Source organism: Hyla sarda, chromosome 4, assembly GCF_029499605.1.
Source record: "Hyla sarda isolate aHylSar1 chromosome 4, aHylSar1.hap1, whole genome shotgun sequence".
Lineage (NCBI taxonomy): Eukaryota > Metazoa > Chordata > Amphibia > Anura > Hylidae > Hyla > Hyla sarda.
The window spans coordinates 175,125,097-175,140,272 of NC_079192.1; the positions used below are offsets into that span (position 1 = coordinate 175,125,097).

General features: G+C 41.7%; 1 protein-coding gene across 6 annotated transcripts in view; it reads right to left on the bottom strand.

Moving 5' to 3' along the window:
* VPS13C (vacuolar protein sorting 13 homolog C) overlaps positions 1-15,176 on the bottom strand; it is a 773,393-nt gene that overhangs the window by 163,692 nt on the left and 594,525 nt on the right. For all 6 annotated transcript variants that reach the window (XM_056572804.1, XM_056572802.1, XM_056572807.1 and 3 more), the window contains 2 exons: positions 8,013-8,242; positions 6,350-6,442 (listed from right to left, as the gene is read on the bottom strand). In XM_056572804.1, the coding sequence (XP_056428779.1) occupies positions 6,350-6,442; positions 8,013-8,242 (323 nt within the window). The remainder of the gene's footprint in view (positions 1-6,349; positions 6,443-8,012; positions 8,243-15,176) is intronic.

The window sequence follows — 15,176 nt, forward strand, 5'->3', positions numbered from 1 at the left end:
CCCATAAACCAGCCTCAGCTTGACAAAGTTGTTAGAAATAACAGTTAAATCATACCTTATGCTTCTTTCTAGCAGCTTTAATGATGCTAAAAAATGCTTTTAATGGTAGTCAGCAACAGTCGGATAGGCGTGGCTATGCGCGCAGCCACCACACCTATCCCCTGTAAGTCAGTGCTGGGGACTCTGTTTGATTGGTCCACAGGTCCCAGCAATGAGAGCCCTTATTACTGTACTGTACTGTACTGTAGAAAAATAAACGGCGCCCATTCATCTATGCACTCCGGTGATGCGGGCAGCCAGCACTTACAGCAAGCACTAGCTCTCTTTCTGCTAGTACTTGCTCCCTATAGCCCAATGCACGGTGTAATGCTGTGCATTGGGCTATAGGGAACAAGTACTAGCAGAAAGAGAGCTAGTGCTTGCTGTAAGTGCTGGCTGCCCGCATCACCAGAGTGCATAGATGAATGGATGCCGTTTATTCTTCTACAGTACAGTACAGTAATAAGGGCGCTCAGTGCTGGGACCTGTGGACCAATCACACAGCGTACCCAGCACTGACTTACAGGGGATAGGCGTGGCGGCTGCGGGCATAACCACACCTGACTGTTGCTGACAACCGTAAAAAGCATTTTTTAGCATCATTAAAGCTGCTAGAAAGCAGCAAAAAGGTATGATTTAACTGTTATTTCTAACACCTTTGTCAAGCTGGGGCTGTTTTATGGGGGTTAAAACTCATGACAGTTGCGCTTTAAGTCAGGCGATTTGCTGGGCAATTATAGCAGCTTTATTTTCTTTCTTTGAAACCATTTGTGAGTTTCCTCAACTGTGTGTTTGGGATCATTGTCTAGCTCAAATGTCCACTGAAGTTTAATCTACATTATCCTGGTAGAGGGCAGCAGATTTTTGTCAAGAACGTCTTGGTAAATTATGTTTCAATTATGTGAAGTTTGCCAGTACTATTTGCTCAAAAGCAGTCCCACAGCATGATGTTCACACCTCCAAACTTCGCTATTGGTATGGTGTTTTTTGGGTGATGTGCAGTGCCATTTCTCCTCTAAACATGGTGTGTAATATGGCATCTAAACAGTTAAATTTTTCTCTCATCTGACCACACTATATTCTCCCAGAATTTTACTGGCCTAAATATTGGGCAGCAGACTTTAAACAGGCTTTAACATCTTTTTTATTCAGCAATGGAGTCTTGAGTGGTGAGTGCGCATACAGGCCATGGCAGCGAAATACATTATGTGTTTTCTTTGAGACAATAGTACCTGCATCATGAAATATGGCTAGTGTCTCCTTGGCAATGAGATTTTTTTTGTAGGCCATCAGTTTGGACTGAACCAGCTGTTGTCTTGGCTTTCCATTCATTTTTGCACATCACATTATTGCACATAACTTAATTTTTGAGTTTATTTATTTAGGTTTCTTTGTATGTGTGGATTACGTGGGTTGCTATTTGGTGAAATTTCATTTCAATACCTTTAGAAATATATTTAGTGTGAAAAATGGTGAAGTGCTCAACACATTTCACACACTGTATATTTTTATTTTCTGTCTATAGACTTTTTATTTTATTTTTTTGTACATGAGTGGGATGCAGCCATCTAGCCTGATCTGCTGATCTATTAGTGCCATTCAAGGATTTGCTTTAAAGCAGTCACTTAAAGCAAAGAAACCTGTAGTCTGGAGATAACTCCAGAGTTACGGTAAAATGTTTAGGCTTGCCCTGTATCATTGTGCTGGAAAGTCACAGTGCTGAGCTGTCATTACTACCTATGGTAAATGGTGGATCCTACTGTAGGTTATTTGCCTCCAGCGTTATAAAAGATGTGTTACCTTCCTATGTTATCCTACATGTGATCAAAATGAAATCACTGCTGAAAAGTCTTCTCTACAGAAAAGGAAATGTCAGTATAATAAGAATCTCAGTGACCAGACTGAAAACTGCAAGATTTCAGAACTTTTGTTGAATGGAAGCTCTAAAGAGAATGAATGGGGTGCAGGCTAATTTTTGGAGTTGAGATTATGGATTATTGTTCTTGTTTGTTGCTCTTAATTTGGAAATTTCCAGTGACAACAAGATAAATAGCTGTAATGGGTTTAACCTGTGAAATAGTTCATCAAAAACAGATGACCATTTGTCTGCATATGCTAGCGATAATATAGTGAAAATTTATTCAAAGGAGACTACTGTATAAATGGTCACCAGAATAAACAAGAAAAATGTTAACTTTTACATAATTATTTAGACGGGAGATGGACCCAGGTTACATAATTGTGCATGACTGAAAAAAAAAAAGAAAAAAGAAAAAAAAACTAACAACAAATCAGAACTTTTTTCTTTATTCCACTGTACAAAAAAGCTGATACAATTACCATAATACAGACAGACCAATAACTACTTGCACAATGAAATAAGAAAGCAAAAATTTAGCAAAAGGAGTAGCTTCATTTTTCCATTCTTTCTAAAATAAACACACTTACCTATTTTTGATTATGATCTACAGATTTATGGTTATTTATAACTAATAACTTGCATTCAAGAGAGGATAAGGATAGGTGACAGTTCTTAGGTACAGCTTTTTCCATTGCAGTTTTTAGGAGATGAAAAACTCAGCTGCTTCTTTAAGTCGCATAGGACTGCAATGAAGATAGCCACACACGTTTAACAACCTCATTGTTTCCTCTCAGGAGTGCTAAACAGGGAAGCAGGTGAGCTCAATCACTCAATTAGGTCAAAATACCAAAAGAGAAACCCCCATCTATCAAATATTAATAGCATTTGTAGATTTTAAGTTTCATTGTAGCCCTTGACAGCATGGGTCTTACATCAACTCTCTTCATGTGGTGCAGAAGGCAAGAATTTATCAGAATTATTATAATTAGGTGTTATATACACTGCTCAAAAAAATAAAGGGAACACTTAAACAACAAAATGTAACTCCAAGCCAATCACATTTCTGTGAAATCACACTGTCCACTCAGGAAGCAACACTGATTAACAATCAATTTCACATGCTGTTGTGCAAATGGAACAGACAACAGGTGGAAATTATAGGCAATTAGCAAGACACCCCCACTAAAGGAGTGGTTCTTCAGGTGACGACCACAGACCACTTCTCAGTTCCTATGCTGCCTGGCTGATGTTTTGGTCCCTTTTGAATGGTGGCGGTGCTTTCACTCTAGTGGTAGCATGAGACGGAGTCTACAACCCGCACAAGTGGTTCAGGTAGTGCAGCTCATCCAGGATGGCACATCAATGCGAGCTGTGGCAAGAAGGTTTGCTGTGTCTGTCAGCGTAGTGTACAGAGCATGGAGGCGCTACCAGGAGACAGGCCAGTACATCAGGACACATGGAGGAGGCCGTAGAAGGGCAAAAAGCCAGCATCAGGACCGCTACCTCCGCCTTTGTGCAAGAAGGAGCAGGAGGAGCACTGCCAGAGCCCTGTGAAATGACCTCCAGCAGGCCACAAATGTGCATCTGTCCGCTCAAACGGTCAGAAACAGACTCCATGAGGGTGGTATGAGGGCCCGACATCCACAGGTGGGGGTTGTGCTTACAGCCCAACACCGTGCAGGACGTTAGGCATTTGCCAGAGAACACAAAGATTGGCAAATTCACAATTGGCGCCCTGTGCTCTTCACAGATGAAAGCAGGTTCACACTAAGCACATGTGATAGACATGACAGAGTCAGGAGACGCAGTGAAGAACGTTCTGCTGCCTGAAACATCCTCCAGAATGACCAGTTTGGCAGTGGGTCACTAATGGTGTGGGGTGGCATTTCTTTGGGGGGCCGCACAGCCCTCCATGTGCTTGCCAGAGGTAGCCTGACTGCAATTAGGTACCAAGATGAGATCCTCAGACCCCTTGTAGACCATATGCTTGTGCGGTTTGCCCTGGGTTCCTCCTAATGCAAGACAATGCTAGACCTCATGTGGCTGGAGTGTGTCAGCAGTTCCTGCAAGAGGAAGGGATTGATGCTATGGACTGGCCCGCCCATTCCCCAGACCTGAATCCGATTGAGCACATCTGGGACATCATGTCTCGCTCCATCCACCAACGCTACGTTGCACCACAGACTGTCCAGGAGTTGGCGGATGTTTTAGTCCAGGTGTGGAAGGACATCCCTCAGGAGACCATCCGCCACCTCATCAGGAACATGCCCAGGGGATTTAGGGAGGTCATACGGGCGCGTGGAGGCCACACACACTACTGAGCCTCATTTTGACTTGTTTTAAAGGGATACTCCGCCCCTAGACATTTTATCCCCTATCCAAAGGATAGGGAATAAGATGTCAGATCGCCGCGGTCCCGCTGCTGGGGATCCCCGGGATCCCCACTGCGGCACCCCGCTATCATTACAGCACAGAGCGAGTTCGCTCTGTGCGTAATGACGGGCGATAGAGGGGACAAAGCAGCGTGACGTCATGGCTCCGCCCCTCGTGACATCACGGCCCGTCCCCTTAATGCAAGTCTATGGCAGGGGGCGTGATGACCGCCACGCCCCCTCCCATAGACTTGAATTGAAAGGGGCTGGTCGTGACGTCACGAGGGGCGGAGCCATGACGTAACAATGCTTCGGCCCCTGTATTGCCCGTTATTACGTGCAGAGCGAACTCGCTCTGTGCTGTAATGATAGCGCAGTGCCGCAGCGGGGATCCCGGGGCTGCCCAGCAGCGGGACCGCGGCGATCTGACATATTATCCCCTATCCTTTGGATAGGGGATAAGATGTCTAGGGGCGGAGTACCACTTTAACCCCTTAAGGACCAAGGACGTACCGGTACGTCCTTGGTCCTGCTCTTCTGATATAACGCGGGGTTACACAGTAACCCCGCGTCATATCATGGCGGGCCCGGCGTCATAGTGAAGCCGGGACCCGCCTCTAATAGCGCGCAGCGCCGATCGCGGCGCCGCGCGCTATTAACCCTTTAGCCGCGCGCTCAGAGCTGAGCCGCGCGGCTAAAAGTGAAAGTGAAACTTCCCGGCTAGCTCAGTCGGGCTGTTCGGGATAGCCGCGGCTAATCGCGGCATCCCGAACAGCTGACAGGACAGCGGGAGGGCCCCTTCCTGCCTCCTCGCTGTCCGATCGCCGAATGACTGCTCAGTGCCTGAGATCCAGGCATGAGCAGTCATGCGGCAGAATCGTTGATCACTGGTTTCTTATGAGAAACCAGTGATCAACATAGAAGATCAGTGTGTGCAGTGTTATAGGTCCCTATGGGACCTATAACACTGCAAAAAAAAAGTGAAAAAAAAAAGTGAATAAATATCATTTAACTCCTCCCCTATTAAAAGTTTGAATCACCCCCCTTTTCCAATAAAAAAAAACACAGTGTAAATAAAAATAAAAATAAACATATGTGGTATCACCGCGTGCGGAAATGTCCGAATTATAAAAATATATCATTAATTAAACCGCTCGGTCAATGGCGTGCGTGCAAAAAAATTCCAAAGTCCAAAATAGTGCATTTTTGGTCACTTTTTATATCATTTAAAAATGAATAAAAAGTGATCAATAAGTCCTATCAATGCAAAAATGGTACCTTTAAAAACTTTAGATCACGGCGCAAAAAATGAGCCCTCATACTGCCCCATACACGGAAAAATAAAAAGTTATAGGGGTCAGAAGATGACAATTTTAAACGTATTAATTTTCCTGCATGTAGTTATGATTTTTTCCAGAAGTCCGACAAAATCAAACCTATATAAGTAGGGTATCATTTTAATTGTATGGACCTACAGAATACATATCAGGTGTCATTTTTACAAAAAAATTTACTACGTAGAAACGGAAGCCCCCAAAAGTTACAAAACAGCGTTTTTTTTTCAATTTTGTCGCACAATGATTTTTTTTCCCGCTTCACCATAGATTTTTGGGCAAAATGACTGACGTCATTACAAAGTAGAATTGGTGGCGCAAAAAATAAGCCATCATATGGATTTTTAGGTGTAAATTTGAAAGAGTTATGATTTTTTAAAGGCAAGGAGCAAAAAACGAAAATGCAAAAACGGAAAAACCTCCGGTCCTTAAGGGGTTAAGGACATTGCATCAAAGTTGGATGGCCTATAGTGTGGTTTTCCACTTTGATTTTGAGTGTGACTCCATATCCAGACCTCCATGGGTTGATAAATTTGATTTCCATTGATAATTTTTGTGTGATTTTGTTGTCAGCACATTCAACTATGTAAAGACAAAAGTATTTCATATGATTAATTCATTCATTCAGATCTAGGATGGGTTATCTTAGTGTTCCCTTCATTTTTTTTAGAAGTGTATAAAAGAACTTATGTTTGCATACTATAAAAGTTCTATTCAGTAACATCGACAAAATGTTAATTTACCTTTATGATGACTTCGTCTACATTAAGGCTGCCATTCTGGCTACCTGTCACAGATGTTGTGTTCTGTAAATGCAGGGAGCAGGGCTGTATTACCTATGAATAACAATAAAATATTAGGTCAGTTATCAGCAATCCACACTAGGAAATAGAGAGTATAGACTAAAGTTCTAACACAGATAAATAACTTAAATGGGCACTGTCAGATACAACAACTTTTTATATGTTATACATCTTGGCAAAACATTAACCTTTCTAATATACTTCATAAGAAAATGTTATTTCCTTTTTACAGAAATCATGGCTTATGAAGCTGTCCAAGCTGAAGCCCAGGCATGGACAAAGTCCAGTAAGTGAGGGTGGGCTAGCACTCCTGTCTGACAGGACAGGAGAGAGCACAGAGAAGTGCTAGTCCACCCTCACTTACTGGACTTTGTCCATGCCTGTGCTACAGTTTGGACAAAGCCATGATTTCTATAAAAAGGAAACAACATTTTTTATGAAGTATATTAGAAAGATTAATGTTTGGCCAAGATGTATAACATATAAAAAGTTTTTGAATCTGACAGGGCCCATTCAAGGTTCCTAAATCCCAGTGCAACAATTGTTACATGGCCTCCCACTTACCATATGCCATTTATGAACATAGTGTTGTCAAATGTGAAAGAGGGGTATTTGGGCAGCCCCCAAAGGAACCATGTAGAAACAGCTATAACTTAGCCCCTGTCCTAACAGAAGAATATTCTACAATGAAAATATAGAATATGGAGAATCCTAAATGTTGACCACCGCAGAAAATCCATAATTCTTAAATTGGCCGATCAACAGATTTACATTTTACAATTAGCATGGTTGAGTTTGTATGCTCCGACAGTGTATGGGTGTCCTCCAACACTTCACAGACATATAGATATGTTCATTTGGAATTCAAATTGTGAGATGCATTTGGGACAGAAACCAATGTGAGTGAAGACAATCTGTACATAACTACAGAATATGTTGGTGAAATATAAATAAACAGAATTTAATAATATCACTATTAATCTTTTATTTGCAATATTAAATAACTGAGGTAAAAAAGTTAGAACACAAAAAAATAACTTGCACCATTTAATTTTGTTCAGCTTCCATAAACCAATTTACTCAAAAACAATCAATATTATTTATTTTGAACAGAGATAAATCATGATAATTACTTCAAAACATTCTGTATATGTTGTCACTCTATGATTGTGGAAAACCCTATGACTCCTAATGCATTATAACAACAAAAGCCTGCAAACTTTCCTCACCTACTCCGCCAGTGCAGCAGCTCTTTCGGTTGCCATCTTTGTATTGTAGGGTTAACTAGTGGGTTTTCCTGGAAAACCTACTCAAGCATATATATATATATATATATATATATATATATATATATATATATATAAATTAAGTGTTACTACTCCCAGTTGACCAGTAAGGAATTATTCTCGCCTTCTTGAAGACCTTTACAATGACAATTTAAATGCTGGGCACAAAAATGTCTGCAGCATAAAGTTCTAGACAGCGCCCTCCGTACCCAGCAAGAGTTCAAAAAGTTAGGAAGGTGTATAGGTGAACACACCAATATTTAAAGTTATGTTGAATATATACTTTAGGCTTACAAAATATGGAGACAGAAACTTACCGTGGTGATGTTACTGCCTCTTAGTTGTCGAAGGAAAGGACAGGCCAGGACTTTAAATTCTTTGATTATGGCTGTCATCTTCTTCTCAGAATTTATATCGGAGAGAGTCAAGTTACCCTGAAAAGACACGGCTAAGGCAGGAGCATCTGCTTTTGCAAGGCTGGCTACAAACACTATTTCAGGATCCATGACCAATGCTTTCACATACATTTTTTTAGATGCTGCAAGTTCTAAAGGAGAAAACATTTTATATATTTAGAAAAACAATATTATAAATATGAAAATTAAACAATCTACTAAACATCATAGAAAAATTACATTGTCTGATTTTTAAGGAATGTATTTGCAAATTATGGTGGAAAATAAGTTTTTGGTCACCTACAAACAAGCAAGATTTCTGGCTCTCACAGACCTGTGGGGGAGATTTATCAAAACCAGGCCTCTGAAAACTGAAAGCGGCAATCTTATTGGTTGCTATGGGCAACTAGGCAACTTTTCCTCTGGACAAGTTTTGATAAATCTCCCCCTGTAACAACTTCTTTAAGAGTCTCCTCTGTCCTCCACTCATTACCTGTATTAAAGGGGTATTCCAGCCATATCAACTGGCTCCAGAAAGTTAAACAGATTTGTAAATTAAATCGAAAAAAATGGGGTATGTGCAGCTCACAATATAAATTAATCGAGGCTAAATGGAAAGTATTTACACCAAAAAATACTAGTACAAAATAATATATAAGGAAAAAAAGGGGGGGTACCAAATGCCTCTAGACTAATACCATAAAATGGTACATGATGATGAAATTGCAGAAAAAATAATAAATGATAAATCGGACTGTGCTTCACTTTAAATGATGTACAAATTTAATATAAAAAATACAAATAGGACATAAAATAAATAATACAAATCTAATGCAAAAATGCCTCCTACCACAGGGCCCTTGTGGGGAGGTGAGATGATTAAATACAAAACATATATTAAAATATTTTTGTAAAAATTATAGCATGTGAATTACGTTCTACCGCTATCTCAATATATTGTAAACCGACATAGTATACTTTTGTGCGGTATACTCCGTTCCCATGTGATTTAGAACAGTTCACAAAGTGATATAGTTACCAACTCTTCAAGATGGTTTTGGCTGGACGTCCGAGAGATAAATATATGAGGACTGTAATCAGCGCTGGCATGCGCTTACGGTGACGGGCCCGGATGCCACAGGCCAAAAAGGTCACCGGTCACGGAGTAATGGCAGGCTCGATGGCAGATGCAATGGAGGCTTTATCCAGCGCTGGCATGCGCTTGCGATGACGGGCCCGGTTGCCGCAGGCCAAGGAGAAGTCACCGATCACGGAGTGGCTCCGGAGATGTAGATATACTCGGAGATATATGGATCTTACTCCGGAAACAGGTAAAGGAAAGCCTCGTGGAAGATCTCTCGGCGTCTGATGGAATGGCGGATAAGTTGTAGCCAGGTGTACAATCAGCAGGTGATGGAGTTGTATCGGAGATAGATGATGGCGGTTTGTAGATTGCGGTAGTCATGCAATAAGTATTTCTTTCTCTAGACGCGTTTCAGGGTACTTTATATATGACCCTCTCTACTGAGGAAAGGGTCATATATAAAGTACCCTGAAACGCGTCTAGAGAAAGAAATACTTATTGCATGACTACCGCAATCTACAAACCGCCATCATCTATCTCCGATACAACTCCATCACCTGCTGATTGTACACCTGGCTACAACTTATCCGCCATTCCATTAGACGCCGAGAGATCTTCCACGAGGCTTTCCTTTACCTGTTTCCGGAGTAAGATCCATATATCTCCGAGTATATCTACATCTCCGGAGCCACTCCGTGATCGGTGACTTCTCCTTGGCCTGCGGCAACCGGGCCCGTCATCGCAAGCGCATGCCAGCGCTGGATAAAGCCTCCATTGCATCTGCCATCGAGCCTGCCATTACTCCGTGACCGGTGACCTTTTTGGCCTGTGGCATCCGGGCCCGTCACCGTAAGCGCATGCCAGCGCTGATTACAGTCCTCATATATTTATCTCTCGGACGTCCAGCCAAAACCATCTTGAAGAGTTGGTAACTATATCACTTTGTGAACTGTTCTAAATCACATGGGAACGGAGTATACCGCACAAAAGTATACTATGTCGGTTTACAATATATTGAGATAGCGGTAGAACGTAATTCACATGCTATAATTTTTACAAAAATATTTTAATATATGTTTTGTATTTAATCATCTCACCTCCCCACAAGGGCCCTGTGGTAGGAGGCATTTTTGCATTAGATTTGTATTATTTATTTTATGTCCTATTTGTATTTTTTATATTAAATTTGTACATCATTTAAAGTGAAGCACAGTCCGATTTATCATTTATTATTTTTTCTGCAATTTCATCATCATGTACCATTTTATGGTATTAGTCTAGAGGCATTTGGTACCCCCCCTTTTTTTCCTTATATATTAGATTTGTAAATTACTTCTATAAAAAAATCTTAATCCTTTCAATAATTATCAGCTGCTCAAGTTGAGTTGTTCTTTTCTGTCTGGCAACAGTGCTCTCTGCTGACATCTCTGCTTGTCTCTGGAACTGCACAGAGTAGAAGAGGTTTGCTATGGGGATTTGCTTTTAAACTGGGTGGTTCCCGAGACACGTGTCATCAGAGAGCACTTAGACAGCAAAGAACAACTCAACTTCAGCAGCACATAAGTACTGAAGTAATTTACAAATCTTTTTAACTTTCTGGAGCCAGTTGATTTATAAAAAGAAAGATTTTTCCTGGATAACCCCTTTAATGGCACCTGTTTGAACTTGTTATCAGTATAAAATACACATGTCCACAACCTCAAACAGTCACACTCCAAACTTCACTATGGCCAAGACCAAAGAGCTGTCGAAGGACACCAGAAACAAAATTGTAGGCCTGCACCAGGCTGGGAAGACTGAATTTGTAACAGTCAAGCAGCTTGGTGTGAAGAAATCAACTTTCAGCAATTATCAGAAAATGGAAGACATACAAGACCACTGATAATCTCCCTCTATCTGGGGCTCCACGCAAGATCTCACCCCGTGGTGTCAAAATGATCACAAGAATGGTGAGCAAAAATCCCAGAACGACACAGGGGGACCTAGGGAATGACCTGCAGAGAGCTGGGACCAAAGTAACAAAGGCTACCATCAGTAACACACTACGCCACCAGGGACTTAATTCATGCAGTGCCAGATGTGTCCCTGGCTGAAGTTGAAGTTTGCTAGAGAGCATTTGGATGATCCAGAAGAGGATTGGGACAATGTCATATGGTCATATGAAACCAAAGTAGACTCAACTCATCGTGTTTGGAGGAGAAAGAATGCTGAGTTGCTGGGTGTAAAGGAAAGAATGAATGGGGCCATGTATCATGTGATTTTGAGCGAAAACCTTCTTTCCATCAGCAAGGGCTTTGAAGATAAAATGTTGGGGGGTATTTCAGCATGACAAGGATCCAAACACACAGCCCGGACAACAAAGGAGTAGCTTTGTAAGAAGCATTTCAATGTCCTTGAGTGGCTTAGCCAGTCTCTAGATCTCAACCCCATAGAAAACCTGGGGGAGGGAGTTGAAAGTCGTTGTTGGCCAGCGACAGCCCCCAAACATCACTGCTCTAGAGGAGATCTGCATGGAGGAATGGGCCAAAATACCAGCAACAGTGTGTGAAAACCTTGTGAAGACTTACAGAAAATATTTGAGCTCTGTGAACTTGCACAATTGGTGGCTGACTAAATACTTTTTCCCCCAATGTATACCTGTAACCCTAATCTCTCTTCCCACCCATTTTTCAGATTAGACATGGTGAGACGCAGGTCCACAAGGTCAATTTATATGCATTAGAAATTAATCAGTCCACATAACTTGCAGGGCAGCATACATTTGTCATGACAACTGTACCAACCAGAGATGAGCGAACTTACAGTGATTTGATTCGTCACAAACTTCTCGGCTCGGCAGTTTTTGACTTTAGCCTGCATAATTTAGTTCAGCTTTCAGGTGCTCCGGTGGGCTGGAAAAGGTGGATACAGTCCAAGGAGAGAGTCTCCTAAGACTGTACACACCTTTTCCAGCCCACCGGAGGACCTGAAAGCTGGACTAATTTATGCAGGCTTAAGTCAGCAACTGCCAAGTTCGTAATGAATCGAATTACTGTAAATTCGCTCATCTCTAGTACCAACCATTGTGAACTTGTGTGTCTCTTTTCACTTGGCCTAATGTAATGGATGGCAGATTAATGCTACAGATACACTTTAATCAATGTGCAACAACAGTGTAGCGTGACAACACAAGTTTTGGATATCATAAGAAATTTACAAATTATTACACATTATCAAATATGGCATAAAGTGTCTAAGATTTACAAAGCTGGGCATTGTTTTATGAAGAGGATTTGAAGAATTGCTACTTATTAGAAGAATCCTTCTACCACAAACTGATCACTAAGCATCCCCCTACTTGGACTCCTATCATCCAGATGTAATCTGTGATAACTATGCGGTGCATGGTGTAAACATGACACATAATGAAAATCTTAAAGGGGTATTCTGAGATTTGTTTTCTTTTATTTGACAGTGCCACAGGGGCTTTAAAGTTAGTTTAGTTCATAATTAGAGTTGAGTGAACATTTGAAAAGTTTGGTTCGTCCCGATTCGACTCAAACCGGCAATGAAATAAGCCCCTAAACCCCTGTCTAACATTGTTAGGAATGTATTCAAGTAGTTTTAAATGAGTTATGGCGATATGCGGTAACCCATGGCAACTATAACAGTTTGCCCCCCTTTTTAGGCTTATTCACATCAAAATAAAGTGCCATAAAGTAGCCCTGGTAGTCGGTAGATGCCTGCCGGTGTTGATATACACACGGAGGCATGGGAAAATGCAGTGGCTTTTTCCAAGCGTGCCAAAAAATTATCCCTTTTTTGTGGATGATTGGTTGTGTATGTGTAGGCCAGGCTGGAAGTAGGCCTGGTGGATTGGTGTTATTAGTAGTACCCAGCATACAGCAGGTTTGTGGCTGACTGATGTTACTAGCATACAGCATGAGATGGCGGACTGTTAGTAGCAGGAAGGTGGTGGTTTTTAAATGAAATTTGAAAATGTTTCAATTAAGTTTTACAATTTTGAAATAAAAATAAAAATTCTATTATATGGTTCCTAGACTGGTCATGCTGACATGCATGGGTTGTGTATGAGTAGATCTGGCTGAAACTACCAGCAGAACATGTCATAGTGGCTTACTGGAGGTTGTAGTAGTCTGTGTAAGACAGCAGGTTGAGAAACCTTTAAAATTAATTCAAATTTGGCCAGTCTGGTGACCCAGGCCTTGCTGGCTGGACGAAGGTTGCAATAGCAACCTTAGGAACGTCACAGTGGTTTACTGGAGGAAGTTGTAGTAGCCCGTGTACAGCAGCAGGTTGAGAAACCTTTAAAGGGTTACTCCAGTGGAAAACTTTTTTTTTTAATCAACTGGTGCCAGAAAGTTAAACAGATTTGTAAATTACTTCTATTAAAAAATCTTAAAGGGGTACTCCGGCGCTTAGATATCTTATTCCCTATAAGATAAGATGCCTGATCGCTGGGGACCCCCGTGAACTTGCACGCCGCACCCCGTTAAAATCAGTCCCCGGAGCGTGTTCGCTCCAGGTCTGAATACTGTTGATCACGGGGCCGGAGCGTTGTGACGTCAAGGCTCCGCCCCATGTGACGTCATGCTCCGCCACCCTCAATGCAAGCCTATGGGAGGGGGCGTGACAGTAAGATCTACTGGCAGTTCTCATGGCTTGGTTTTTGCTCTGATATACATTGTCCGCAGCGAGACCTTATATAAGATGGGGATGTGTCTTTCAAAATCATGTCTAGTCAACTGAATTTATCACAGATGACTCCATTCAAGGTACAGAAACATCTCAAAGTTAATCAAGAGAAATGGGAGGCCCCAATAGATACATTTCAAGTGTCATAGCAAAGGGTCTGAATACTTATGTCCAGGCAAACTTTAATTTCTCCCTTTTTAGTAAAGTTGCAAAAAAAGTTTTAGTTCTCTGTTCCCATTATCAATATGGGAAATTGAGGGCATTAATGGGGAGAAACATGTGTTCTATTGATGTTATCAAAAGGCCTATACTATGAAAAAAAGTGAAAGGGCATGAAGACTTTCCATATGTTTGTGCATCTATAGACAACCATAAACCTCAGTCCACAAACATTATGGGGTATTCCAGTAAAAAACAATTTTTCATATCAACTGGCTCCAGTAAGTTAAACAGATTTGTAAATTACTTCTATTAAAAAATCTTAATCCTACCAGTACTTATAAGCTGCTGAAGCTGATTTGTTCTTTTCTGTCTGACATCTCTGTCTGTCTTTCAGGAACTGTCCTGAGTAGGAGAATATCCCCATAGCAAACCTCTCCTGCTCTGGACAGACACTTCCTGACACAGACAGAGGTGTCAGCAGAGAGCACGGTGGTCAAACTGAAAAGAACTCAGCAGCTGATAAGTACTGGTAGGATTAAGATTTTTTTTAACCTCTTGGGGACGCAGGGCATATGCCCTGCTTCCCGATCCTTAAGGACTCAGGGTGTACCTGTACGTCCTGGTCCCGTTTATCGGGTTTAAACCGTTCTCACCAGCAGAGAACGGGTTAAACCCGGTGGGTCCCGGTTGCTACGGGCAGCCAGGACCCACGGCTAATGCTGGGCACGGCCGATCGGGCAGATGCCCAGCATTAACCCTTTAGACGCTGCGATCAAAGTTCATTGCGGCGAAAAAACGAAAGAAAAAACGAAAGTAAATAATCCTGGCAGCTCAGCAGAGCTGATCGGGACTATCGCGACAAAATGTCCCGATCAGTTTACCGGACGACGGGAGGGTCCTCACCTGCCTCTTCGTTGTCCCTACTGCTCCATGCCTGCCCAGGCTAGAGCAGTAGATCGCCGGTGACAAAGCACTGATCAGTGTATGCAATCAGAAGACTGCATGTTGTAGCCCCCTATGGGAGCTAAAAAGAAAAAAAAAAAGTAAAAAAATTTAATAAAAGTTCATTAACCCCCTTCCCTATTAAAAGTTTAAATCACCCCCCTTTTCCCACTTTTTTTTAAATAAAATACTGAAATAAAGAA